Raw genomic sequence first — 26842 nt, forward strand, 5'->3', positions numbered from 1 at the left:
TGTTGTTGCTGCTGCTATTGAGAATAGCACATTTTCCAGAAGAAAGGTTGTGGCCAGTGCAGGGGAATACCCCCTAAAGTTCTGGGGTGAATGCCCCTCAGTTCCAGTACACAAGCCATCCATGTTGTCTAGCTTATATCAGATATGGGGTGTCTTTTTATTTTTTTAGCTATAGCTCCCTTAATTCCACAGCCAGCAAGGAAATCTTTCCTACCGCTAGTTGATATTGGAAGAAATGTAGTCTTATTTTTCTTTACAACTTATCTCTAAGGTTATATTGATCCATGATTTTTAACAGACCTTTCAAAACTCAAACGATTTCTGTATTCACTTCCTTGAATGAACTACACCAAGCTGGTGGTATCCTCCAAATTGTTTTTGACTCCAGATCCCATGAACCCCTGACACCATGACAGACGGTTACAGATTCTGGTAGTAGAAGTGGCCAAAAACACCAAGAGGGCACGAAGTGGTGAATGTTTGTCCTCCCTATTAAAATGTCTTAGTCATGTGCAAAAGGAAAAAATAGGCATGTTGACAGGATCATTCCTGGTCTCCCTTCTGTTCCCGGGGCAATTTTATCTTCTCTCCCCATGTGTACAATTTCTGAATTGGAGTTCTGTGGATAAAAGGTCGTGGCAACCAATGAGGAGGAAGAGCATCAAAGGCTTCTCCAGTCTCTCATGGGATAGAATCGGGGTGCTAGATGGCAGTTTGACAGCACACCAGACCTTTTAAATGCAACGACAAAAGGAAAAACAAGCCCATTTAAAGAAAGCATCTCACTCAGTTTACATGGCTTTGTCATTTGTACCCCAAATTGGGCAGCAAACAGGGGAAAGGCTTGCTTTATATCCCCCCCCCCGTGATCTGACATCGGATTTTGGCAGCATTATTTGCCAGCCAGTTTGGGCACTGGCAGGGGTAGAAGCTGCAGACGTTACTGTGATGGCCAAATGGGCTCTTAGAGACATCAGAGTTTCCCTCCTTGATCTAAATACACTGCAAAAAGGGTAGGTTTAAGCCAACAAACAGGGGAGGTAAATCCTAAATATTTGAATCTTTATATTTCCTCGTGACGTATTTGTCTAATTAATTACAATTCATTTTTCATTTTCCCTTCCTCTTTCAGAAAGAGTCTAGAAATTGAGCTGTGTTTTGAGTTAGAGTTTTGCCCAGAATGCATATACTGTACAAAATTTCATTTTGGTATTTCAGTGTTGGACGGTATTATTATTATTAATCATCATCATGTGCCATGAAGTCAATTCTGACTTATGGTGACCCTTTTCAGGGATTTCTAGGTAGAGAGTACCTGAACCTCTCTCTTTTAATTCCTCCTTGGTTTCCTCTTCAGAATCTTTACAAGCAAGACTACAACACCTGGTTCAAAGGCATCGGATGGAGTCCTCTGGGCTCACTGGATGTAGAAACAGTTAGAAAGGCTGGAGATGCACTGAATGAAAAGAAATATCGACAACACCCAGACACACTCAAGTTCACCAGTTTGGCAGACTCGATGCCAATGGTTTTGGCACAGAAGAACACTCAACAACTGAGTGATGTAAGTTTGTGCAGTTGCCAAGTCCCAGCAGTAAACAGGAAATGTTGCAGAGCCTAACTATTAGTACATTTTAGCTTGTTTCCAACTGCTAAATCTTATAGGTTATTTCATATAGTCCATTAGAATTGCTAGTCTGAGCCTGCAGAATCTTTGGCTGGATTTTCTGCCTTCCATTGTTAGCTCAACAAAGTCTTGAGAAATGGATGCGTAGCCCCACTCAAGAAGCCCCTTCTTTTGGGGCTTTGCAGCTTTTTTTGAGAGAAGCTATATTTCCTTTTCTCCCTTCCAAGCTCAATGGCCAAGCGCCACAATCACACACAAAGCAAATAAATCGAACACACTTATTAAATAAAGTTGCTAAACTAGATTGTTTTCATCTGTCCTCATCACCATCTCTCCCTCTCTCCTCCACAGGGTAAACAAACATTGATTACCTGAAAAAGAGGTACCTTGCACATATTGAATGATAATATATGTATCATTTCCCTTTTAGATGAATTATAAGGTAGCAGGAGAGAAAATTAAACACAAATATCACTTGGATCCAGATGTTCCTCAATTCATTCAAGCAAGAGTTAATGCCTACAATCTAAGTGATGTGAGTATTTGACAATGTCTTCATTTTAAAAGTTTTTTTAAATTTAAATCATTAAAAAAATTATTTGACTATTTCTTTCTTTATAAACCATTACCAAGCTACTTTTAAAATTCTGAATTCATTCACTTTGTTTTATTACCCTCACAGCTACCGTTTTCATTTTTTTCTCTAAATATTTTACTTGGAATTAGATACAGCACAAGGGCATTTTTCCTGTGTTGTAATTATGAATATTAGTTTACACTGAAGCTGCCCGTTTTTTGATAGCTGTGGTTTCCAGTATTAAATTTTGTTGTCCATAATGATGGAAGAGGCTGAAGTAGATGCTGATCAATATAATAAAGTAATAGTATACCTTTGATAAGCTATTACAATATAAACCATCATTTTGATGATGGTTGGGTCTTCTTATTAGATATCTGAATACAGATTCTCTGTAAAGGATACCATAGTAGCTGCATTCTGCATTGCAGATCATGCATTCAGCAGAGGGTTGAACCTGAAATACCACTCTATTCCTTTAAAAAAAAAAGCAAAGCATGCTGCTTAAATACTGCCCTATAGGGCTTTAACAACTCTATGAATGGTTTATAATTTAATTATGCAGGCTGCACCTTGTCCCCCCCAGCAAGCTGGGTTCTCAGCTTTCCATCCTTGGAAGGATGCAAGGCTGAGTGAACCTTGAGCGAACTACCTGGGATTGTGAAAGGAGTTTTGGCTGCAGTATTGCAGTTTAACCACCATAACATGAGACTCCTCTTTATGAAACTGTATAAAACTTTTTGATTGTAAGAAATGCAATGTTTCTTCTCTTTAAGCATTCGTACAAAGCAGACTGGAAGAAACTGATTGCCAAGGGGTATGATCTGAAGCCAGATGCCATTCCTATAATCGCTGCAAGAGCTTCACGAAACATTGCCAGTGATGTAAGTGGAATATGGATAAAACCTCTTAGATTTGGTTCTACTGAGAACCAAACTCTACCTTAGAAATAAGCTGTCATGAGACTGGGACAGTCTTCTTATGTCTGAGAAAGTAGATATAGAAAAGAAGAACATGCTTATGGGTTGAAGATAAATCACAATACAAAGCCAGCTAATTTGCAAATTGGGGGAGGCGAGAAAAGCACCTGTTGTAACAACCACACACAATGAGGTCTTAAGGAATTTCCTCTAAAGAATTTCCTCCTTAGCAACAGGATGAACTGTGGTATACAGTTGGGCTCTGAGTTAACATCTGTCTGATATAAGGCTATGGGCCACTAGTTGTCAGTTCTCCAAACCCTGCTGCCTGAGATTTTTCTACTGGAAATGCCTTAAAGTGCTTCCCTCCATCCTCAGCCAGCATGGCTGGAAACACAAACACATTTAGTTGAGAATGCTGATGTATTGTTTGTCCAGTGTGCTGTTAATCATCTCTCTATATTCCTGCCCCTTTTAACATGACTACGTGTCTTTATTTCAATTTGCTTCCTCTAGTACAAGTACAAAGAATCCTATGAGAAAGATAAAGGAAAACAAGTTGGATTCCGTAGCCTGCAAGATGACCCTAAGCTGGTCCATTACATGAATGTGGCCAAACTACAATCAGACCGGGAATATAAGAAGGCTTATGAAAGTAGCAAGACCAAGTATCACGTCCCTCTGGACATGTTTAGTGTGACGGCCGCCAAGAAAGCCCAGGAAGTGGTCACTGACACAAACTACAGACAGCATTTGCATAACTACACCCTTTTACCTGACGCCATGAGTGTGGAATTGTCAAGAAACAGGATGCAGATTCAGAGCGATGTATGTTTTCTGAAGATGCTGCTTCTCTTTTGCCTCAGATTGTAGACTCTATAGGGCAGAGCCAGAGTGGGAGAAGTGTTGGACTGCAGATGCTGTTGGACTGCAACTCTCATCCACCCTAGCTAGTACTGTCAATGGTGAGGGATGATAGGAGTTGCCATCTAACAATATCTAGAAAGCCACATGCTACTGTTTTCTGACCCAGAAGCTGATTAAGGACTTGGGAAGGATCAAGGAAGGATGCTGGATCAGATCTCTGTCCCTTTCAGCCTGTCAGTGTTTCTGTCATGCTTCATTTCATCTTAACAAGCTTGACATTTATTTATTTATTTATTTTATTTATTTATTTTATTTCTATCCCGCCTATCTGGACATATTAGCCCACTCTAGGCGGCTTACAATAAAAGAAACAATATAATTTTAAAACATTGCACCTAGACTAAGATAGAAATCAAAGAAAGATATAAGAAAAGAAAAATCGTCAGGAGTTTTCTGTTGGGAAAGCCTGCCTATACATCAATGTTTTTAGTTGTTTCTTAAAAATGTCCAGCGAGGGAGCCACGCGAATCTCAGGAGGTAAGTTGTTCCAGAGACGAGGAGCCACCGCCGAGAAGGCCCGATTTCTGGTCTTCTCCTTCCGGGCCTCTCTCGGCGTTAGGCTCCTCAGCCTCACCTCCTGGCTCGCACGAGTGACACGGGTAGATCTTGGTGGGAGAAGGCGTTCCACCAAGTATCGAGGTCCTAAACCGTTTAGGGCTTTATAGGTAAGCATCAACACTTTGAAGTCGATGCGGAATCGGATGGGCAGCCAATGCAGTGCGGCCAGAGTGGGCGAGATATGTTGGAATCTTCTCACTCCACTAAGTAATCTGGCCGCAGCATTCTGCACCACCTGTAGTTTCCGCAGCAACCTCAAAGGTAGCCCCACGTAGAGCGCATTACAGTGGTCTAATCTTGAGATTACGAGCGCATGCACCAAGGTAGTAAGCGCCCCCACATCAAGGTAGGGTCGCAGCTGGGCTATCCGCCTAAGATGGAAAAAAGCGGTACGGACCACAGACGCCACCTGAGATTCCATAGTGAGCGCCGGGTCCAGATGGATCCCCAAGCTGCGGACCCCATCCCTGGCGGGCAGAGTCACACCCCCAAAAGTGAGGGAGTTTCCCAAGTCCCCAACTGTGGGAGCGCCCACCCTTAGTACCTCCGTCTTGTCCGGGTTCAGCCTCAGCCCGTTCTCCTGCATCCATTCCAATACGGTCCCCAGGCAACGCTGAAGGGACAGAACGGCATCTCCTGCAGTTGGAAAAAAGGAGATGTAGAGCTGCGTGTCATCCGCATATTGATGGCACATCGCTCCACACCCCCTGATGACCCGCCCCAGCGGCCTCATATAGATGTTAAACAGCATTGGGGAGATGATCGACCCCTGTGGGACCCCACAATTGAGGCTCCACGGGGCCGAGACATTCTCCCCAAGCTGTACTCTCTGGGGGCGGTCCTCCAAGAAGGAACGGAGCCAGGCGAAAGCCTGGCCACCTATTCCCAACTCGGTGAGCCTCCCCAGGAGGATACCGTGGTCAATGGTATCAAAGGCCGCTGAGATATCGAGGAGGACCAGCAGAGACATTTTGCCCCTGTCGGCCTCCCTCAATAGGTCATCACACAGGGCGACCAATGCCGTTTCTGTTCCGTGGCGCGGCCTGAAGCCCGACTGGAATGGATCCAGGGCATCTGTTTCATCCAGGAACGCCTGAAGCTGATCAGCCACCACCCTCTCGACTACCTTGCTTAAGAAAGAAACATTGGCGACGGGCCTATAATTGCCAATTTCGTCCGCCGCCAAACTAGGTTTCTTTCTAATGGGCCTAATGAGTGTTTCCTTGAGGGCAGAGGGAAATCTGCCCTCAAGGAAAGACCGATTAATTATTACAGTAGCCCATTCCGTTGTTGAAGGCCTGGCTGCTTTGATTAGCCAGGCCGGGCAAGGATCCAAGGAGGAGGTGGTGGCACGACAGCGATCAAGCGTCCTGGCAACAGTATCGGACGAAACAGGCTGAAAGGTATCAAAAATCACCGGACAAGACGGAGCGCTGGACATCTCAACTCGACTCGCTGTATTCAAAAAAGGAGCGAGGTCCCGGCGGATGGCCTCCACTTTAGATTTAAAAAATGCTGCAAATTGGTCCGGTGTAAAACTAGGGGGAGGCCTATCACCCGGGCCAATTCCGGATAGGTCGCGTACTATACGGAATAATTCCGCCTGCTGGTTAGACGCCTCGCTTATCCGGTTAGCGAGGTAAGTTCGACTGGCAGCCTTTACCTTAGCCTGGTAAAGGTTAGTAGCGACCTTAACAGCTATACGATTGAAACCCGTCGGGTCCTTTCTCCATTTGCGCTCTATCCGTCTCCTGACCCGCTTCGACGCCCGGAGATCCTGGTTAAACCAGGGCGCCGGGCGATCTCTGCGGCGGAGAGGGCGTTTAGGCGCGATCGTGTCTACGGCACTAGCTGCGGCGGTGAACCAGCCGTCAACCAGTGCCTCGACAGGAGCACCAGCCAGGTCAGCTGTAACTCCTCTCATGGCATCCTGGAATCCAATCGGATCCAGTAGCCTTCGAGGGCGGACCATGACAATAGGTCCCTGCTCCCTGCGAGGGGGGAGAGCCATCTTGGTGACACATTTTATTAGGTGGTGATCCGACCATGACAAGGGAACCGACTCGAGGTCAGTCACCATCGGACCACTCTCACTCCCGTTGGTGGAAAAAACCAGGTCTAGTGTGTGGCCGCCCACGTGTGTAGGGCCGTTGACATGCTGGGACATGTTCAAGAAGGCCATGGTCTCCAGGAACTCAAGAGCTGGTCCGGAAGCCTCTGCCCCCGCATGCATGTTGAAGTCCCCCAGGACCAATAGTCTCGGGGAACCCAGCAATGCCATGGAGACAAAGTCCACCAGCTCCGGAAGGGAAATGGCTGGGTCGCGGGGAGCACGGTAACCCAGCAAGATCCCAATTCCGTCCCTAGCCCCAATCCACACGTGGAGGGCCTCAAGACCCGGCTTTACCACCGAGGAGCGCCTAACTACCTCTAGGGTAGACTTGTAAACGATAGCTACTCCCCCCCCGTCCCTCTAGTCTACCCTGGTGTTGGACAGCATAACCGGGCGGGCAAATGAGGGCTAGGGGGGGACCCCCCTCTCCGCCAATCCATGTTTCGTTTATGCAAGCCAGGTCTGCATCTTCCTCCAGAATAAGATCGTAAATTAGCTGGGTTTTATTAGATACAGACCTGGCATTCAACAACACCAGGCGTAGAGTAGAGGGCTGGCTGGTCTGGCTACCTCGGTACTGGGGGTTGGTCTCCGTCTCAGAACAAGGAACAGCCTTTAAACATCTGTTCATAGTTCTTCTAACACGAGTAGGGACGGAGCCAAAGCCATATCGCCCTCTACCCGTAATCACAGAGATGTTTTGTGGCCCCTCGCTGGGAAGGCAGGCCCTCCATTCCATGACGAAAGGAAAAATAGAAGAAAAGGAAAGAGAAAAACTAATAATTTAATACAATTTAACAAATCAAAATTTTTACAATACAAAGACTAACTAAATACACCATTAAAAAAGAAAAAGCACACATATAACAACAAATCAAACTTAGTAATAATTAAAGTAAAGTGAAATAAAATAATCAAAAATAATACAATAAAATGGGGGAAAAATACTAATGACAGAATAACACAGTTATCCCCCACATGTGCTCGAAGATTGCACTTTTCTACCCTGTAGCCTTGTCGTTGGACTCAATGGTGGGGCTAATTTATAGTTCTTGCTCATGGGGAGAGGCTCACAGGTCTTGGTTGTTAGTTCTGAGCCCACGTTGATATTAGTTCCGAGCCTGGGCAAAAGCGTCAAAAGCCAAGATGGTAAAGGCTTAGTCCCTGCCGTTCCCAACTTTGGAAAGTCAATTTGGGGAACACCTTTGTTAGATAAGGAACAGCAACAAGCGGGGTAGCCGAAAACAGAGGAAAGGGCCGCCAACATGGCGCCGGCTCGCAGGAGCTCCGGCGTCCTGGCGATCCCGCAGTTTCCCCAGGCTCCCAGGACAACGTTACACTCTTTCATACTGACTATCCCTATCCTTTTACAAATATGTTTTTCACGTATTTTACATGAACATTTAGTGAGTGTCAATAAAGGATGGAACTTAAGGGATGGTCTCCCATCCCTGTGTTTCTAAATGGAAGGGTGTGATTGGCTTTTCTTCCATTTTATTAGTTGTCCACAGTCACCACTAATATTGGGGTTTATAGCCACTTCTTTTGTACCTGTAAAAGTTTCACCTGAGGGAGTTTTATTCAGGGCATTCTCCATCACTGAGTTTCACAAACCTTCTGGAGAAGATTTTGGGAGAATGCATAGGATTTCAGTGGAAATGGGTATCGGCCTAAATCGTCTCCTCCTCTTTCTAGCCAGCAGGAGACCTCCACTGCATTAAAAACCTCTTGATGAAAGTTCTCTTTCTCTCCATGGGAAGTTATTACTGGATCCATCCCACTGAAATCCACTACTTTAACATGGCTTCTGTGAACAATGGAGGGGGTGTTGCTGGCCAAACAATGTTTCTCAAAAAAAAAAAAAAAAAAATTCCCCAGAATAATAAGCTTCAAAATGTTAATCTTGTATTAATGTGTAATTTGCTCCTTAAAAACACAGTCAGTATTGATGGTGCATTAGTTGTGACAGAATATTTGATGAGACAGGACACAATCTTATCTTCCATTTCAGAAGGGCAGAATGTGTAAATGGTTGTGCATGGGTTTAGTTACTGCCTTCCTTGTTTTAGCCCAGATTATGATGCTTGAAGGAAATTATAGCTTTGGGATGTTGTAAAGACTAAAACTGATTTGATTTACATTGAAGTTCTTTCTTTCTTTCTTTCTTTCTTTCTTTCTTTCTTTCTTTCTTTCTTTCTTTCTTTCTAGAATCTTTACAAAGCTGATTTCAACAGCTGGCTAAGAGGAATTGGGTGGGTGCCAATTCAGTCTCTTGAGGTGGAGAAGGCCAAGAAGGCTACTGACATTCTTAATGAAAAGAAATATCGTCAGCACCCTGACAAACTGAAATATACCATTGACATGGATGCCATGGAGCAGGTGCTTGCCAAGCAAAATGCACATACCATGAATAAGGTAAAAATAACAACATCTTATGAAAGGATTGTTAATTTTTAAAATGAATGCTTTTATTCAGATTTCACAGTCAAAATGTATAGGCAAAGATCTGTCCCCTAGCTTCAGTTCAAAGTGATTGAAGCTTAGTAAATGCCAAGTGAAATGGACAATGGAACAAATGTAAAAGTATTTCTCTGAGCAGTGCATACTTATGGAATTCACAGTCTCAAAAAAGGGATGATAAGCAGCATTAGCTCATAAGATTTTTTTAATGGAGTAAGAAAATTCTAGTGATGTCTGTTAGCTATGACAGAGAAAGAATAAGCTGTACAGTAGAGGTGTGTTGAAGGGTTTACTGTCTCTAGCTCCTGACTCTTGCCTTTCCGAGGCTGTCTAATTGGGCTGTGTGAAAAAGGGAACAGACCTTTGGTTGAATCCTGTAGCAACCTTATTTTTACATGTCTCTAAAGCTACCTCATAAAATTGCTGTGAGTATAAAAAGACCCACGTGCATGACCTTGAGCCTCTTGAATACACAGTGAATACTAGGAAGGGTACAAATTTCATACATGATCTAGAATTTTATTGGTGTTCATATCATAATCATATCATAGCTAATTGCGTCTAATTGACAAGGTGCTGGGATGCATCTCAGCTGCTCAATCATTGGCTATGACTGGCCATCTCATCAAGACATGCCCTGGTACCACTTCAATTAGCCACAATTATCTGTAGCAATTTACACAAACCCCACATGAACACCAACAGGATTCTTGCCATTTCCTCTTGTCTGAAAGATCCACTTGAGAAAAATGTCATCCGAATGGTTTGTGGTACATTGTAGTTGGCTGACTGATGAGTTTTTAACAGTACCATCTCCTTGCTGGACAGAAAAAGTGGGAGTCAATGTGTGTGGATGACTGCAGGGATTAGATCCATGAGAGTGACACCTGCATCCCACTTCCGAACAGTGCTTATTTTCTTATTCCATTGTCTTTGGCACCACATAAAATCAAGTGATGAAGATAGACTTAGGTCCAGCTTAGGAATTCAAAATAATGTTGCATTATTAGTAACTAAAAAGGGGAACAATATTGTTCAGTTTAGTAAGGAAGTGTAATGGGGAAACAAAGGTTTAGTGTTGTTTTGTATAGCAGTTTATGCAAAAGGGTGATGATGTCTAATCTACCATTTTCTTGGAGATGGGGACAGATACGTAAAGGGCCACTTGGGTGGATGGTACAATACATCTAAATAAACAAATCAGGTTTGCTAAATAATAGGCAAAGTAAAAATGATATCTTTGCAGCTAAACTTCTTCTTTTTAACTGCAGAGACTTTATGTTGAAAAATGGAACAAAGAAAAGACTGATATCCATGTGATGCCTGACACTCCAGAAATTCTCTTGTCTAGAGCCAACCAAATCACCATGAGCAATGTAAGGACTTGAGCAGCAAAGAGCATTGGACATGGGTTCCATACTCTGAATATTGTGACACTAAATTTTGAAAGTACAATTATCATTTGCTCTGTGTTCTGTCTTTGACATTTAACCACCTTGGCACTCTGTTTTATTTTGGAACAGAAACTGTACAAGGCTGGCTGGGAAGAAGATAAGAAGAAAGGTTATGATCTGAGGTCCGATGCGATCCCAATAAAAGCAGCTAAAGCATCCAGGGACATTGCCAGTGATGTATGTTTAATTTCTCCATCACTATCATTAGGCTTCTCCTTAGTCTGCCATTTCCAATTACCTGTTTCAATATCTTGCATTCTTCGAGTTACACGTAGAGGATTAAGTCCAACCAAATGTTCATGGATTGAAAATATACTGCTATATTTCAATGGCACATATCACTGTGTATGCCATTGCACAAGTGACTGTGCAATCATTTGTACAACCACTCCTGAAAAATTATGTTGGATGTCAACCTTGTCCTAATTCTGAAAATGGGTGGCCACTGTAACAGGTCGTGCACTGACACAGGGACATCCTTGGACATACACCTACATTAAATCTATGGAATGGTTCCTATTATACTGTTTCTTTCATGAGTTCCCTTTGGACTGCATACTTTTTGTACATCCAACTAATACCTACTTAGACACAGTCATGCAACAGGCTAATACTTCTTTGTATTGTAATTCATGACAGATGAATGAGAGGGTACAAATGAGGAGACAGATTGCATCTACTTCAGGGCCTCCAAATCTTATGGCCCTGATCCAATGTATGAATTAAGAGCTCTTAAGGGCACTATTTCAAAGGATTTCAGGGTACCTCATCTGTACTAGATTACTGTTGAAGTGTGCACATGTATTTAGTATTGATGGGTTCTCCTAAATTGTGTGTGGCAAGCTAAAGAGATAAATACATGTTTTTTAAATCAGTACTATGGCCTATAGCAAATTGTTGGAGTAAATTGATTGAATCAATGGAACCTGTGTAAGTGTTGATTTTTTATGTTCCCACTGATTCTATGGATCTGTGTTTGTTGGGATTGACAGTTGGGTTTAGGTCTGTGTTCTGAACCCCTTATGTAACATATTAATTCTCAGCCTTTCTATTTAAAATAAATCTTTAAAAGGATCATCTAACAGGAAAATGTTACAGAACTCATACAGTATGAAATTTTAAGTTAGTCACAGTCAGTAATGCAGTGTTCTTCGTTGAGTTTCATGCCTTGTGTCCCCTCCTCCCCTTTCTTTGGCTTTCAGTTCAAATACAAACTGGCCTTTGAGCAATCTAGAGGAAAGCACATTGGATTTCGCAGCCTGGAAGATGACCCTAAACTGGTACACTTCATGCAAGTGGCCAAGATGCAATCAGATCGTGAATATAAAAAGGCCTACGAGACGTCAAAGACCCGGTTTCACACCCCAGTTGACATGTTCAGTGTAGTGGCCGCCAAGAAAGCGCAGGAAATTGTGACTGACATAAACTACCGGAATATTATCCACACTTACAATGTTTTGCCTGATGCTATGAATCTTGAACTGGCCAAAAACATGATGCAGATTCAAAGTGATGTAAGTAAAATGCTATTTTATTTATTTATTTTTAAAATTGAATTACAGGGTAAGGCCATTGCAGACTCCTGCATTTATTCTTATGGTTACCAAAGCAAAGAGCGTGAGGCTGTAAAAAAAAATGGTAGGAAGGAATGTCTTTGGCAGATATATTGGCTAGTTTACTAGCCAGAGAACAAAAGGTTGAATGACACACAAGGTTTACTACAAAAACATCATTTTTTTTCCTCCAACAAATCGACATCTGGGTCTATGACTCAGGTTATGAACATTTTCATTTCTATACAGTGACAAACACTCAGGGCTACCATCAGTGAATCTCCGTTTTGGGAGTACCTGGAACACTCTGTGAGACATAACAAAGTTTACTGTAAATAGAATGGTGAGAAATAGCACTGTTTTTCCAATAAGTGTCCACGGAGTTGAAGTCTCATATGAAAGCTGCAAACATGTTTTGACAATTGTAATTAAAAATAACAATATAATATAAGATTAATACGCATTTTTGAAATGTTTACAAAGAAACTAGGCTGAAGGTCCTGTTGCTACACCAGAAAATACAGCTGATCATTACAAATATTATACAAGGTATCAGATTACCTTCTGTTATTTTATTTTGCTCTGATCTGGTGAGGTATGCAGATTTTGCCAAAAAGCGCTGTCAATTTGAGATAAAAAGAAGCTTACCTAACTGTGTTCCCATCTGTTTTTGTTTCATTTCACTCCTGTCTCCAGAATCAGTACAAAGCAGACTATGATGAATTCATGAAAGGGGTTGGATGGGTTCCATTAGGATCTCTAGAAGCTGAAAAGAATAAAAAAGCCATGGATATTGTCAGTGAGAAGAAGTACAGGCAGCATCCAGACAAACTGAAGTATTCTATTCTGATGGATTCCATGCCCATGGTCCTGGCTACAAACAATGCGAAAATTATGGATGAGGTAGGCATCAACCAACCAACCAACTAACCAATCAATCAATCAATCAATCAATCAATCAATCAATCAATCAATCAATCAATCAATCAATCAATCAATCAACCAACCAACCAACCAACCAACCAACCAACCAACCAACCAACCAATCAATCAATCAATCAATCAATCAATCAATCAATCAATCAATCAATCAATCAATCAATCAGTCAATCAATCCACAAGTACTTATGGCAGAATGTAATTTTCAGCTTAAATGCAGCATCCCCATTTTAACACCTAGAGCCAGCTTGTATAGCTTTGGGCAAGCTGCATTGTTCCAGAGCATCTTCAGAAGGAGGGAATGGTAAACCACTTCTGAATGCTCTGCATCTAGAAAACCCTGGGAAAGGTTGCCAACATTCAGAATGAACTTGATGGCACTTAATTATTATTATTTAGGAAGGAATGCTTCTTCTAAAAATGATGCCTGCTATAAAACAGGTGCATATGATCTAAATACAATAAAGAGGCATCATGCTTCACATTTTAAAAAATAGTTTCTGCAGATCTAATAGTTAACCAAATAAAGCAGAAAAAATAATCATTTTGTAAAAAGTCACAGTGTAGGTTTAATGATGAGGGTTGTTATTTATTGTTCATTGCATTCTTATTCTTATTTTATAGCAGTATGAACTTACTTCTCTTGTAATGCAGTAAGTGAAAAGCTTTACCTTCTGAGATGAATATGTTGCCTGGGGAAAATCATAGCCAGAAATATCCAGACATATATCATTGTAGATAAACATTCTCTACAAATTAATTTTGTGGCAATATTTTCAAAGGCACATAGTGGAACTGGGCATTCACACCTGCTTAATTTAATCCTTAAAGAAGAAAAATATATATAAAGGAATAGTAACATTTGTTGTAAGTGATCGCTTTCTGGCAAATGTTGAAAGAAGCTTTTCTTATATCCTTTCAGCACCTTTACAAAAAGGACTGGGAAGCAGAGAAGACCAAGATCCACATCACACCAGATATTCCTGAGATCCTTTTGGCAAGAGTTAATGCATATAACATCAGCAATGTAAGTATAAGGGGCCAGGGCTTTATTCTTATTGTTAGGGTTAATTTAATAAGAAACACCAGTCCTTGTATCTAACAATTGAGCAAGAACTGCCTGTGACTGATTTTTAAAAACCTAAACAGAATTGAGGTAGAATCAGCTGTTGAATTTAGGATGCAGGCCAGTGCTAATATCCCTTGGCATACATGGAAAAGCTAGGTGTGGGATCAGAGACTAGCATTATCTTCTTTCTGAGTATTCAGTTGTTGGCTCATACTAGCAGAAGACTAAAATGGCTGCATGGGTAGGCAAAAGTCTCATTTAGAGCACAGCTCATCGCAATAGCTCAGTGATTTAGGTCTCTGGCTGCAGAGCCAGAGGTTGGGAGTTTGATTCCCCCACTGTGCCTCCTGCGAGTAGAACCAGCCTGTGTGGCCTCAGGCAAGCTGCACAGTCCCAGGGCACCTTAGAAGGGAATTGGAAACCACTCCTGAGTGCTCTCTGCCTAGAAGACCCTAAAAAGGGGCACCATATGTTTGAATTAACTTGATGGCATATGATGATTATCAAACTTATCTGATTGCCCAAATTTAGTTTGGATCCTTGTCTTGGAAGGAATTCTACAACAAAGAATAGATAAATAGGTAAAACTTTATTACGGTCAAAGACCAGCCACAAATAAAACATCGAAATATATAAATATACAGAAGTATACAAAAATATTGGGATCAAATGCAAATACAGTGGTGACCCGCTAGACACTTACCCCAGTAAACAACAAAATCGCTTGACGATGACTTTTTTGTGATCACTATTGCGATCGCAAAATGATGGTTCCTATGGGAGAAATCCGCTTTACATTGATTAGGTCCTTGCTTTGTGAACCGTCTGTTTGCAAAATGATGATTTTTCTGGCTCCGCAAAATGGCTTCCCTTTGCAAAATGGCTTCCCTCCCTTCACAAAATGGCTGTTTTCTGGACAGAAGCTTTGGAAGACAGCGATTTTAAACAGCTGATCGGCGGTTCTCTATGGGCGATCTTTGCTGGACGATGAGGTATTTCCCCATTGGAACGCATTGACCAGTTTTCAATGCATTCCAATGGGTTTTTTTTTCCGCATGATGACGATTTCGCTGTACAGTGATTTTAACGGAACGGATTATCGTCATCATGCGGGGCACCACTGTATTCAGTTCTGAGGTGGACAACAACAGCATCAAAATATCTCCCCTAAAGTAATTACCACAGCAAAGGGGAGAATATAGGAATCTAGCCACAGTCCATTGTGATGTGTTAGAGGTTCACAAAGCTAGAGGCACTTGAGCATGTGTGTGTGTAATGTGTGAAGGGGAAAGTTGTTTTAGAGCACTGTTTTTGTTTGTGTGGAGCTAATGTTTAATAAATGGTCACTGCCAGACACATTGTAAATGTTTTAAATTGCAAAAAGTAAAGCATTCCTTATTTTTATTTTTCATTTCATTATTATTGTTTATTCAATCCATCCCCTGCCTTCTTTCAATACACAGAACATGTACAAACTTTCCATGGAGGAAGACAAGAAGAAGGGATGTGATATCAGAGCTGATGCCATCCCTATTCAAGCGGCGAAAGCTTCCCGAGATATTGCCAGTGATGTAAGGGTTTTGTGTTTTTTTTTGTTTTTTTGTGGGGTGGGTAGAGATAACGTATTCTAGACTGTAATCCTATACCTGTGTAACCTGTGAGTAAGACCTGGGGAATTCAATGGGACTTCATTCTCAAGAGGCATACAGGAAGTATACACCATTAAACACTTGTTGAAATTTGTTCTGAATTTAAGTGGTATATTTTGAGTTGAATTTTAAATTCCTGAGAACAAAATTATCCTAATGGAGAGAAGGTGTGTAGCACTCACTAATGAGAGAGGAAGGAGAGGCAATTTCTGGCAACATTCCCTTCTTTTTGTGGAGCCCTTGTGTCCACTTGAACTCTGCTCTGGAGTGGGGGAGTTAAGGGACTCCTTAGAACAGTGGTTCCCATCCTTAGGTCCCCAGATGTTTTTGGATTAAAATTCCCAGAAGTCTTCACTGTTAGCAGTGCTGGCCAGGATTCCTGGGAGTTGGAAATCAAGAACATCTGGGGACCCAGGGCTGGGACCCACTCCTGTAGGCAAACACATGACGTGGTATGCACAATGGAGAGGGGATTGGTGAAAATCCTTTGGATTTTCCTTTGGCATGAGTGGAAGCAGCAGCTGGTTCCAAATTTTCTCTGTTGTGTGGGCAAAAATTGGATTAACACTACACAGAGACAGTAATATGATATTACTTTATCTGCCCATGGCTTTATCCTGCAAAATCCTGGGCAGTATATGTAGAATTCTGTGCCATTGTGCTCTAGTGTGCTTTCCTGAATAATAGCCAAGAATTCTGATTTCTTTACCAAAGACAAATCCCAGGATTTTGGAGGATGGAACCATGGCAGTTAAAGTAATGTCATTTTAATAGTATTAACTCTGCACTACAGGTGCATTCCATAGGGATCCAGCCTCTTATACGTGTTTCCCCCCCCCCCCGAGTTGTTGCTACATTCAAGTATGCATACACATTTTCTTTTTGTTATTATGGTGTAGTACCATTCAGGCTCAGACCTTCCTGAAATTACATTTTGCTCCTCTTCTGCTGTTTCTTGCTTCTTTGCAGTACAAGTACAAACTAGCCTACGAAAAGGACAAGGGTAAGATGGTTGGCTTCCGCAGCCTTCAGGATGACCCTAAGCTTGTCCACTTCATGCAAGTGGCCAAGATGCAGTCAGATCGGGAATACAAGAAAGCCTATGAAATCAGCAAGACCCGGTATAACACGCCTGCGGATACTTTCAGCATCATGGCTGCCAAGGAAGCACAAGGCAACATCACCAATATCAACTACAAGAAACTCATCCACAAATATATGCTCTTGCCAGATGCAGTAAATTTGGAACAGGCCAGAAACATGAATCGGATACAGAGTGATGTAAGCACCTGCTTTCTTTTTGAACTACCAGTCAATGGCTTTCTAGGTGTCTTTATGCAGCCGTTTTGTGTTGTAGTAGCTCAGAGCTTTTCATCTGAAGCTATGTTCCACTCTTCTCCACCTACAGCACGAATACAAGCAAGATTACAATGAATGGTATAAAGGTCTTGGTTGGAGTCCTATGGGGTCTTTGGATGTGGAGAAGTCTAAGAAAGCCACAGAAATTGCAAGTGATACAAAGTACCGCCAGCACCCAAGCCTTTTCCCATTTAAGAAGCTGACTGATTCTATGGATATTGAACTGGCAAAACACAACGCTAATGTTATGAATAAGGTAAACCCTGCTAACAAGTGTGGAAATAATCCACCCACCAGTATCCCACACCTTGCTTCTTATTTGCAGTATGATAGGTGGTTTCAATAGACATATGAAAGTAATATATTGGCCCAAATCCAAGTGCTTAAGTGCACAGATGTTATAACCCTTGGTGACAAATTGCCCTAAATTAAAAAAAAATGATTATAAGTAACAAGCTGAAACACACAACTCTGTGCAACAAGTGCCGTCAATGGTGATTTCTCTGCTTGCAGCAATTCACCTCCCAAAGTTACATAGTTTAGTGTTCTGCTGGCAAAACGGCCAAGAGGATATGGGCCATTGCATACTTACTGAAATCCGCCTGACTCCCCCCCCCCGACTTCCCCCCTTTTAATGATTAAGAAATCATTAAAACGCTGCTATTTTGGCAAGCTTTCCAAAATACTTCATCTTAAGTATTGGCCACAAACTTGCTTTAATTGCTGCTGATTTTATAATTGTTTTTTAATATATTTAATGTACTGCCAGTTTTGTTTTTATTTTAATTTGTAGTTATGTTGTTTATATAATGGTTATTTTTTTATCATTTTCAATGTTGTGAACCACCTAGAGTGGCCTTTTGTCAGATGGGTGATCTAGAAGCCAAATAAATAAATAAATAAACCAACCAACCAACCAACCATTTGATAGAGATTTCCCCAGTCCAAGTAAACGAATGTTATTCTCTTCCATAGGAAGTGACAAAATACTGACCTTGGTAGAGCTATCGCCAATGAGTACAAGCTTGCCCCCCACCTCTATTAGGTGGGTGGGTTAGCACCCAGTGATAGAGTCCCTGGGAAGCAGCGCCATGTGTCTCTCAGTGGTGATCACAGAGACCCATTACAACCCCTAAATGCTGGATATACATGAGTGCTTCTTATGCACAGGCAATGCACTCCGTTTTACTTCCATATTTAAATCAAACTGTAGACATGCTTGTTAACGCAACAATCCATATGATAACATGCATACTGTACCTGTATAAATGTGCCATCGTATCACTTCACTGTATGTTATTTTATTCTAACAGCGTTCTTACATAGAGGCGTGGGAGGCAGATAAAACAAAGATCCATGTGATGCCAGATACACCGGATATTATGCAGGCCAAAGCAAACAAGTTTAATTACAGCCCGGTAAGAAATCTGTAAGAATTTCTTGTTCTGACGATAAACATTCATGAAATTGTTGGTTAGCATTTTGATTATCTTCCCCTTCATGAAAGGAATCACAAATATGAATTTCATTTTATGTTTGTGGGAGATAAAGACAACAGTTTAGAGAGGCTCTAGGATTTAGGATCTTTTTCCACAAAGCATTTTACAGTAGGGCCTCCTTATCCATGGGGTTGATATACACATTTTCACTTATTTGTGGTTTGCCACAGCTCTACATGCAACATACAAGGACACTCTCTTGTGGCCTTTGTGTCAGGTTTTATTGGGGTGCGCTGTAGAAAACAGGGGTCTTCACAGAGTAGCCTCCAAGGTCTTCACAGAAAAGAAAAACACAAGACAACAGCTTCTTCTTCAAAGCTTGTATTACATATGTACAGTCTTCACAAAATACTCCAGCAACATGTCCTCTAGCACAGTGGTCCCCAACCTTGGGCCTCCAGCTGTTCTTGGACTTCAACTCCCAGAAATCCTGGCCAGCAGAGGTTGTAGTGAAGGCTTCTGGGAGTTTTAGTCCAAGAACATCTGGAGGCCCAAGGTTGGGGACCACTGCTCTAGCAACTCTCCACAACATATGTGTGTTCCTATTATTATTATTATTATTATTATTATTATTATTATTATTATTATTATTATTATTATTATTATTATTATTATTATTATTATTATTATTATTATTATTATTAGTAGTAGTAGTAGTAGTAGTAGTAGTAGTAGTAGTAGTAGTAGTGGTATTAGTATTGGTATTAGTATTATTATTATTATTATTATTATTATTATTATTATTATTATTATTATTATTAGTAGTAGTAGTAGTAGTAGTAGTAGTAGTAGTAGTAGTAGTAGTAGACTATATAGTACAAATGACCAATCAGGTAACATTAACTCATCCTAGGTGATCTCATAATAATTACATCAGCCTTCTGCCTAGTCAGCATGACTCAGCTTTATACGCAGCTGTACAATATGGTTGATTAACAACTTCCTTTATACATTCAGTCTAAGATGTTAATTCTATTTAACATCTTCTATTACAATCCTTGTAATTTCCTGACATTATTCCACTCCCTTATATATTGTATGCGACTGTTCCCTCGCATCCAAAGTTTCAGACATCCACAGTAGTTTGTGAAACCAATTCCGAACAGATACAGGGATTCTGCTCTAATTGCATTTAGGGTGACTTGCAAATCTTGGGGTAGTCCAATGAAATTTCAGACGGTACCTTCACCAATGACTCTCTGAAGTTTCCAGTTCAAATTGCTTACAACTCACCCATCACAGGTCATTTTTTCTTTATTTGTTTATGCACAATGGACTGTACCAAATATAATTTAGCCTTCTCAGATAACATGAAACATATCAGTGGTTTCCCTGTTGGTGATCTTGAGACTGGCAATGCAAATTCTCTATCACTATTCACCTGGAAAGAAGGCCCATTTATTTCACTGCAATTTACTTGTAAGTAAGAAGAATTATATTTAGAACCACAGCCTGTGATCGTAAATTCCTGCCAATTATTTAACAGAGAGCACTTGGGTGCTATTCTAGCAAGGGACTGGAGCATACATAAAACATGGAAACAGGGCAGAAAACATTTTTTTTCATCAACCTGAACTTTAATAAAAAATTTCATGAAAGATTAATATGAAAGACTGTAATGGTGATTTTGTGATTTTACTGAGTTCTTATAATTTTAAATCCATTTGCCTCATACGTTGGTTCAAGTGATTTCTTATCAAACCAAACAAGAAGAAGTTTGGGAGAAGCATTAGAATTCTGCTAATATTAGTAAAGTTTCTGCACCTCTTGGGATTGACATCAAATTTAACTTAATGCAATAAGTAAACAAATCTGGATTTTCCTCCTCAAAGAAAAGGAGGAATTTTGTAGAAGGCCCAGGCTAATATTGCAAAATTTATCAGCAGGTTTCAGGGCATCCTTGGTTTGCCACCTGTATTTATATAATATGAAATTTGAAGCAAATCTAGTGTCTGTTCCTTGGGCAACACATGGACAGTGCTGAAATATATAGTGGAGCTACGTTTTTATGAAAAAAATTGATCTCCTGGTTCAGAAAATCACGGGCAGAGTGAACAGAGAGGGGTCTGCACTATAGAGAAACTAATTTATTCCTTCAACAAGTGTTGCTTCTGCCTTGATTTTGGTTTTGAGATATTACACTAGCTTTGTGATTGCTGATGGGTAGAATCATATGGCTAGCGAGAAGAAATAATTCTCTTTTTGTGGTGGTGGGGGTGGGGAAAGTGCCAATCTGAAAAAAAGAAGTTTACATCCAATTTTCAAGAAAGTTAAAAGTCAGGGAGATCTTTTAGAGTTTAATGAAATGTTCACCCAAGAAGGTTCATCCCTAGCTGAAGAACTTTGAAGGAAATAGAGTTTCAGTGATCCATGTTAAGTATCTCATATGAGGGTTTTGCTATCCCCAAACCCGTAAGAATAAATGTCTTTTTTTTTTCTGTTGACCCATTCCCTCTTTTTTATTGTTTTTCGTTTCTCATCTTAGAGACTGTATAGACTTGGATATGAAGAAATGTTAAGGAAAGGTTATGATCTTACTGCTGAAGCTATTTCCGTGAAGGCTGCTAAAGCATCAAGGGACATTGCTAGTGATGTAAGTAAAACTGTAAATTCAGCGTGCTGTTTTACCATTTGTACACATAGCCAAGGTCAGCAGACTTGGTCTACACCTTGGGATTCACTGGAACATCATGCTCCACCACCACCCCCGTATGTTGACTGTATAAGAAAGTGCTTCTGTACATGTGCTGTGTTCCTTCTCCCTCACAATGAGTTTACTATAGGAAATTCCAATCGAGGATTCAACCCTGAGATTTCCAAGTACTTTTGATTTTTGTCCCCTTTTAATTTATAAATTAAAGGTTACAATCTTTAAATCTTTATTCAGACATATGGCAGCTAGAGTTAGGCCTATTGAATCAATGGAACATACAGATGAGGTGACTCACCAGATCCCCATTGAGTCAGTGGACTTACTTCGGTTGCAACTTACTACTGGTTTTCAGCCAATGCATTCTTCACTGTGCACTGTGTTTTGGGTTTTTTTTTTTGTTCTTTTGTTTTGTTTCTTTGGATGTTGCCTGATATGCTTGCACAGACTCGCATGGCGACTTCTTCTAAAACTGTGCACTTCATGTTCAGTACTTCATTATTACCCCAGGCACATCGGGCGGGGTACCCATAGTTTGCTTTTCAGCAATAAGTGGCCTGCATTCTGAATTCCCATTGTGTTCTGTATAGAAAAATGCATGTACCCCACAGTACATTGCCAAGCCTCAGGATTTAAGGTCATGAGATAATCCACTTTTCTTTCTCTGTCTGCTTGGGAATGTGATGCTGCTGCCTCACATCATGACAGAGGCATATTTGGAAACATGTAATCCAGTCTTAGTATGAAAGGATAGTGTAAGCTTTAATTTGAGGGGCCTATATTAGAGAATGGCACGAATTTAAAAATTAATCACAAAATTCATTCAAAAATCACCAATTTGTTGATTCTGTTTGTACGAATCAATCCCTGACAAATCATGAATCATTGAATTTTTTAGCGATTTTGGATTTGTCAATTCGTTTGGCTATAAAATGGTCCCCACGGCACCTAGAGATACCAAATCTGCAGGGAAGCTTCCTCTGACTCTCCTCTACAATCCTTCTAAGTTTGGTGAAGATTGAGTTTCCACAAGCCAGCTGCTAAAGGGCACTTTCCTTGCGGGGGGAACCCCCTGTGTGGGTGTATAACTTGGATGGCTGAAACCCAATCTTCACCTTACTTGGAGGAATTGTAGAGGAGAATCAGTAGAAGCCTCTTTCTGATTTTGGTGTCTCTAGATGCCCGGGGGGGGGGTAACTGTCCTAAAATAGCCCTCCTTATGGGTGTATAACTCAGAAATCCAGAACCCAGGAAGCTGATATATAACTGGGCCCAGGAAAACACAGGCATTTAGGGGAAGAAATAGTTTATGGCGAATCAGTGCTCACTAGAATCTTTTGATGATATTCAGATGACCAGAAAATGGTGAAATCTCTGATCTATAGTTGTAGTATGGGTGTTTAATTCTGATGTTTTGTTGTTGTTATTGTCAATTTTTAGGATTTTTTTGTTTTGTATGTTGGTATGTATGGATAAAAAAAGGAAAGAAAAAAAGAAATCCAGAACCCAAACTTCTCCAGACTTGTAGAGCATGTAGAGAAGAGTCAAGGGAAGGTTTCCTGTAAACCTGGTGTCCCTAGGTGATTTGGGGGCAATTTCATGTGGTTTTAAAGTAAAAAAAAAAAGAATTGATGATCTGATTCATTGATTCATCAGAAAAAATTGTAATTTTGCAATTCATGATTCATTGACCTTGATGAATTATGAATCAAAATGAATTACCATTTTTCTGATTCCTGCCCATATCTAGCCTACATATTGCCCTGAATTGCAGCTCAGTATTATGCATACTCAGAAGAAAAGTCCACCAAGTCTAGCAGAGGTTTGCTATCACATGGGCATACGGAGGAATACAACCCCAGCCCATATTTTGTTTAAAACAGTGGAACAGCTGCATTTGCTTATAGTTCTGACATCTAGCAAACATAGCTTCTGTACATGAATGGAGCAACTAATTCTGCCTGATTTTGTTGTATTCTTTTTTTTCACTAATTATTCTTTATCATTTCAGTACAAATACAAAGATGGCTATCGCAAGCAGCTTGGCCACCATATTGGAGCTCGCAGCATACAGGATGACCCTAAGCTTGTTCATTCCATGAACGTGGCCAAGATGCAGAGCGAGAGGGAATACAAGAAGGACTTTGAGAAATGGAAGACCAAGTACATCAGTCCTGTGGACATGCTGGGTGTCTTGTTGGCTAAGAACTGCCAGAAGCTTGTCAGCGACGTTGATTACCGCCATTACCTGCACCAGTGGACATGTCTGCCAGACCAGAATGATGTCATCCATGCTCGGAAGGCATATGAGCTACAGAGTGATGTAAGTGAAATTTATGAACCACATTTTGTTTTTTGATTATGAAGCCATGATATAAGCCACTTTGGATCCATTATTTGTACTACTGCCAGTTCATGCCACTGCTTGTGTGCTTCCTTCTTATGCAAATCTTATTAAACTGCATTTTATAATATCTCAATACTTTCTTCAAATTGTTCCCTTCTGTCTTTATTCCCTCAATCTCTGGTAGTGAACATGGTTCATCTCTCTCTCTCTCTCTCTCTCTCTCTCAGTTTCTCCCCTTTCCCTTCTCTCTTGTTTGTATCAACTCAGAGTTTGGTTACACAGTTGAAATAAATTGGGGGAGGGATTGGGATCTTTGAATTCTGTTTAAAGTCATGTGGTAATTGTGTGGTTTCTGGGTTGGTGGGTGCCTCCTCTTAGGAAAATTGTTAATCTGTTTTCAAACTGTGTTGTGTATTGGTCAAATGGGCGATGCAGACTTTTAGAATTGTTGTATTTGCGGCTTTACCCCGCACTCACCCTTCTACACTGGCATGGGTCACTTGGCCACTGCTGATATGGTGCTATTTTAATTTTTTTTAACTTATTTCCAAGTGGGATATTGCTAGAAGGGAATGAGAGGTGAGGAAAAGAGCTTTGCCTTGTTCTCTGTCAGCACTGCCATCACCACTGCTCAGCCCTCCAGTGGCATCCAGGTCTCCACAGCCAGCTGCCTTGCCAATGTGCCCTTGGGCACTGGGCAGGAGCTGCTCCACAGTTTGTAGGGCACACTGGCCAGCTGTTCAGCAGCGCAGGCTTACTCACCTGCTCTCTGCAGCAGCCAGCTGGCTCCTCTTTCCCTCTGCTGAGAGATCAGCTGTTTGGTGGCTTTCCTGCCTACTTACCTGTTCTCTACTGCAGCTGGGGCTGGAGGCTGTTTCTTACCAGCTCATCTGCTTCTGCTCAAAAGGAAAAAAAAGGTGAGGGTGCCAGCAACCAACAGACTTACAAAGGAGGAAGATACCCTGCCCTTGCTGAAACTGAAGGCTTGTGAAAGGGGGACACCAAGTGGCAATGTGGGAAATTGGCCAAACATTTTGACTAGCTAGGCTTGCAAAGCACGCACGCACGCACGTATGACGCATGCACACATACACACACGGAGTGCAGAAGGAGAGGGAGCATGGAAGGCATACCACTGAATGGGAAATTCCACAGGCACAATTTACATAGATGGAGGTGTTTATGCATGCCAGAACAATTCAATATAAATCTATTTGATATCTGAGTTAAAATGGGCTTCAAGGTCGGAAGATCAGCAGTTCAAACCCACGCGACGGAGTGAGCTCCCATTGCTTGTCCCAGCTCCCGCCAACCTAGCAGATCAAAAGCATGTAAAAATGCAAGTAGATAAATAGCTACCACCACGGTGGGAAGGTCATGGCGTTCCGTGTCTAGTCGTGCTGGCCACGTGACCACGGAAACTGTCTTCAGACAAATTCTGGCTCTATGGCTTGGAAACGGGGATGAGCATTGCGCCCTAGAGTCGGACACGACTGGACAATTTGTCAAGGGGAGCCTTTACCTTTACCTTTATGCCAAAAGAGTATATTATCTCACTTCCAGTCAAAGTCACTTGATTCCCTGTCAGAATAATCTTCACTTCCACATATGCTGTGTAGTCACCTTTCAAAAAATTGATTTAAAACATGCCCAATTCAAGTGCAGTTTTTTTCCTAGGGTAACCAGGCTCTCACATTATATTAAATCCAATTTCAGGCAAAGAGATCTTCAGTCACACAATGGAAACATTATGTCTCCATAAATCTATAGAAGCCTCCCTCTTTCAATCTGTTTCAGAGGGTCTTCCAGACTAGAGTTGCCAAGAGCTTTGGGGTGGAGGTGGAATTTGATCTGCCAGCTGTGTCTGTTCTGCTTTTGGAAGCACACCTTTGGATACAACCCCATATTTTCTCTTTTCATTTTTGTCCCCAATTATTTTCTTACCATCTGACCTTTTTTTCCTAACAAATGCTATCACCAAACATGACAGTCTAAAATTCAAAGTACTCTGTTCAAAGTATTCTGTACTTTTTTCTACCCTTTTCTTCATGTTGCTGCACTGCTTGCACCTTTAGGGAGACTCTGGCTTTTTAATGCTTTGTAACTTAAATAATGATCAAGGCAAATTATTAGAGATGCTTAAACTAATAGGCCATGATCAATGTATCGCATAAGAGGTATAGTAATCTATACATATTTGATGGTCAGAACATAACATTCTTTTCAGAGGTGTTTGTACAGAATTATTTTATGGTGTGCTTTCATCCTTGCTAGAATGCATACAAATCAGATCTCGAGTGGCTTAAAGGCGTTGGTTGGAATACATTTGGATCTCTGGAGTCAGAGAAGAACAAGAAAGCCTCTGAAATTCTTAGTGAAAAGAATTATCGCCAGCATCCAGACACGATTAAATTTACAAGTATTCCTGATTCAATGGAGGTGGTTCTGGCCAAAGAAAATTCCAAGCACAGAAGTGATGTAAGTGTTTTCAAAATAAATGGGAATAGTGGGGTTTGGTCGGTGGTTTATGATATATAAGTGGCTTATGCTTAATTGCAAAGCAGGGTTTTGAACAATTGTGCAAAAGTAAACAATTAAGGATAATTAAAGAAACATCAAATATTTGACAAAAGAACCCCGAACAACCCTTTTAAAAGGCAAACATGTGGGGATATTTAAAGAGCATATCAGCCATTATAAAACCTCCCTCTTTTAAGGCAAAAGTACTTGCCTGTGAAGTTTTGCTGCTTCTGGGTTTTCTAAAAAAATCTCAAACATCACAAGACCCTTAGTTAGCTTTTCTCTTTGAGACCAGACCAGACAAAGAAACAAACAAAAAACAACAAAGCAAAGCAAAAAAGAAAACAAAACAAAGAAAACAAGAGACAAAAACTTTGTGGCACGCTGAAGACTAGCAGCTATATTTTAATGTGAGCTTTTGTGGAGCAAGTCCACTTCCTCAGACCCACAAAGCTTTGATCCATGAAAGTTCACATTAAAATATAGTCGCTAATCTTTAAAGTGCCACAAAGCTTTTGTCTCCTGGGGCTTTTTTGTTGTTGTTTTGCTTTGTTTTTTTTTTATCTGATTTGCTTGTACAGACGAACACAGCTACTCCATTACATGTTTGAGAGTAGACAT

At 41.0% G+C, this 26842-nt stretch overlaps 1 protein-coding gene across 19 annotated transcripts in view; it reads left to right on the forward strand.

The window, feature by feature from the left end:
* NEB (nebulin) overlaps positions 1-26842 on the forward strand; it is a 208696-nt gene that overhangs the window by 53322 nt on the left and 128532 nt on the right. For all 19 annotated transcript variants that reach the window (XM_078376624.1, XM_078376634.1, XM_078376635.1 and 16 more), the window contains 17 exons: positions 1358-1564; positions 2058-2162; positions 2981-3088; positions 3641-3952; positions 8931-9137; positions 10454-10558; positions 10706-10813; positions 11839-12150; positions 12886-13092; positions 14051-14155; positions 15661-15768; positions 16816-17127; positions 17255-17461; positions 18519-18623; positions 21190-21297; positions 23366-23677; positions 25976-26179. In XM_078376624.1, the coding sequence (XP_078232750.1) occupies positions 1358-1564; positions 2058-2162; positions 2981-3088; positions 3641-3952; positions 8931-9137; positions 10454-10558; positions 10706-10813; positions 11839-12150; positions 12886-13092; positions 14051-14155; positions 15661-15768; positions 16816-17127; positions 17255-17461; positions 18519-18623; positions 21190-21297; positions 23366-23677; positions 25976-26179 (3132 nt within the window). The remainder of the gene's footprint in view (positions 1-1357; positions 1565-2057; positions 2163-2980; positions 3089-3640; positions 3953-8930; positions 9138-10453; positions 10559-10705; positions 10814-11838; positions 12151-12885; positions 13093-14050; positions 14156-15660; positions 15769-16815; positions 17128-17254; positions 17462-18518; positions 18624-21189; positions 21298-23365; positions 23678-25975; positions 26180-26842) is intronic.

The sequence above is a fragment of the Pogona vitticeps genome, chromosome 1, assembly GCF_051106095.1.
Source record: "Pogona vitticeps strain Pit_001003342236 chromosome 1, PviZW2.1, whole genome shotgun sequence".
Classification (NCBI taxonomy): Eukaryota; Metazoa; Chordata; class Lepidosauria; order Squamata; family Agamidae; genus Pogona; species Pogona vitticeps.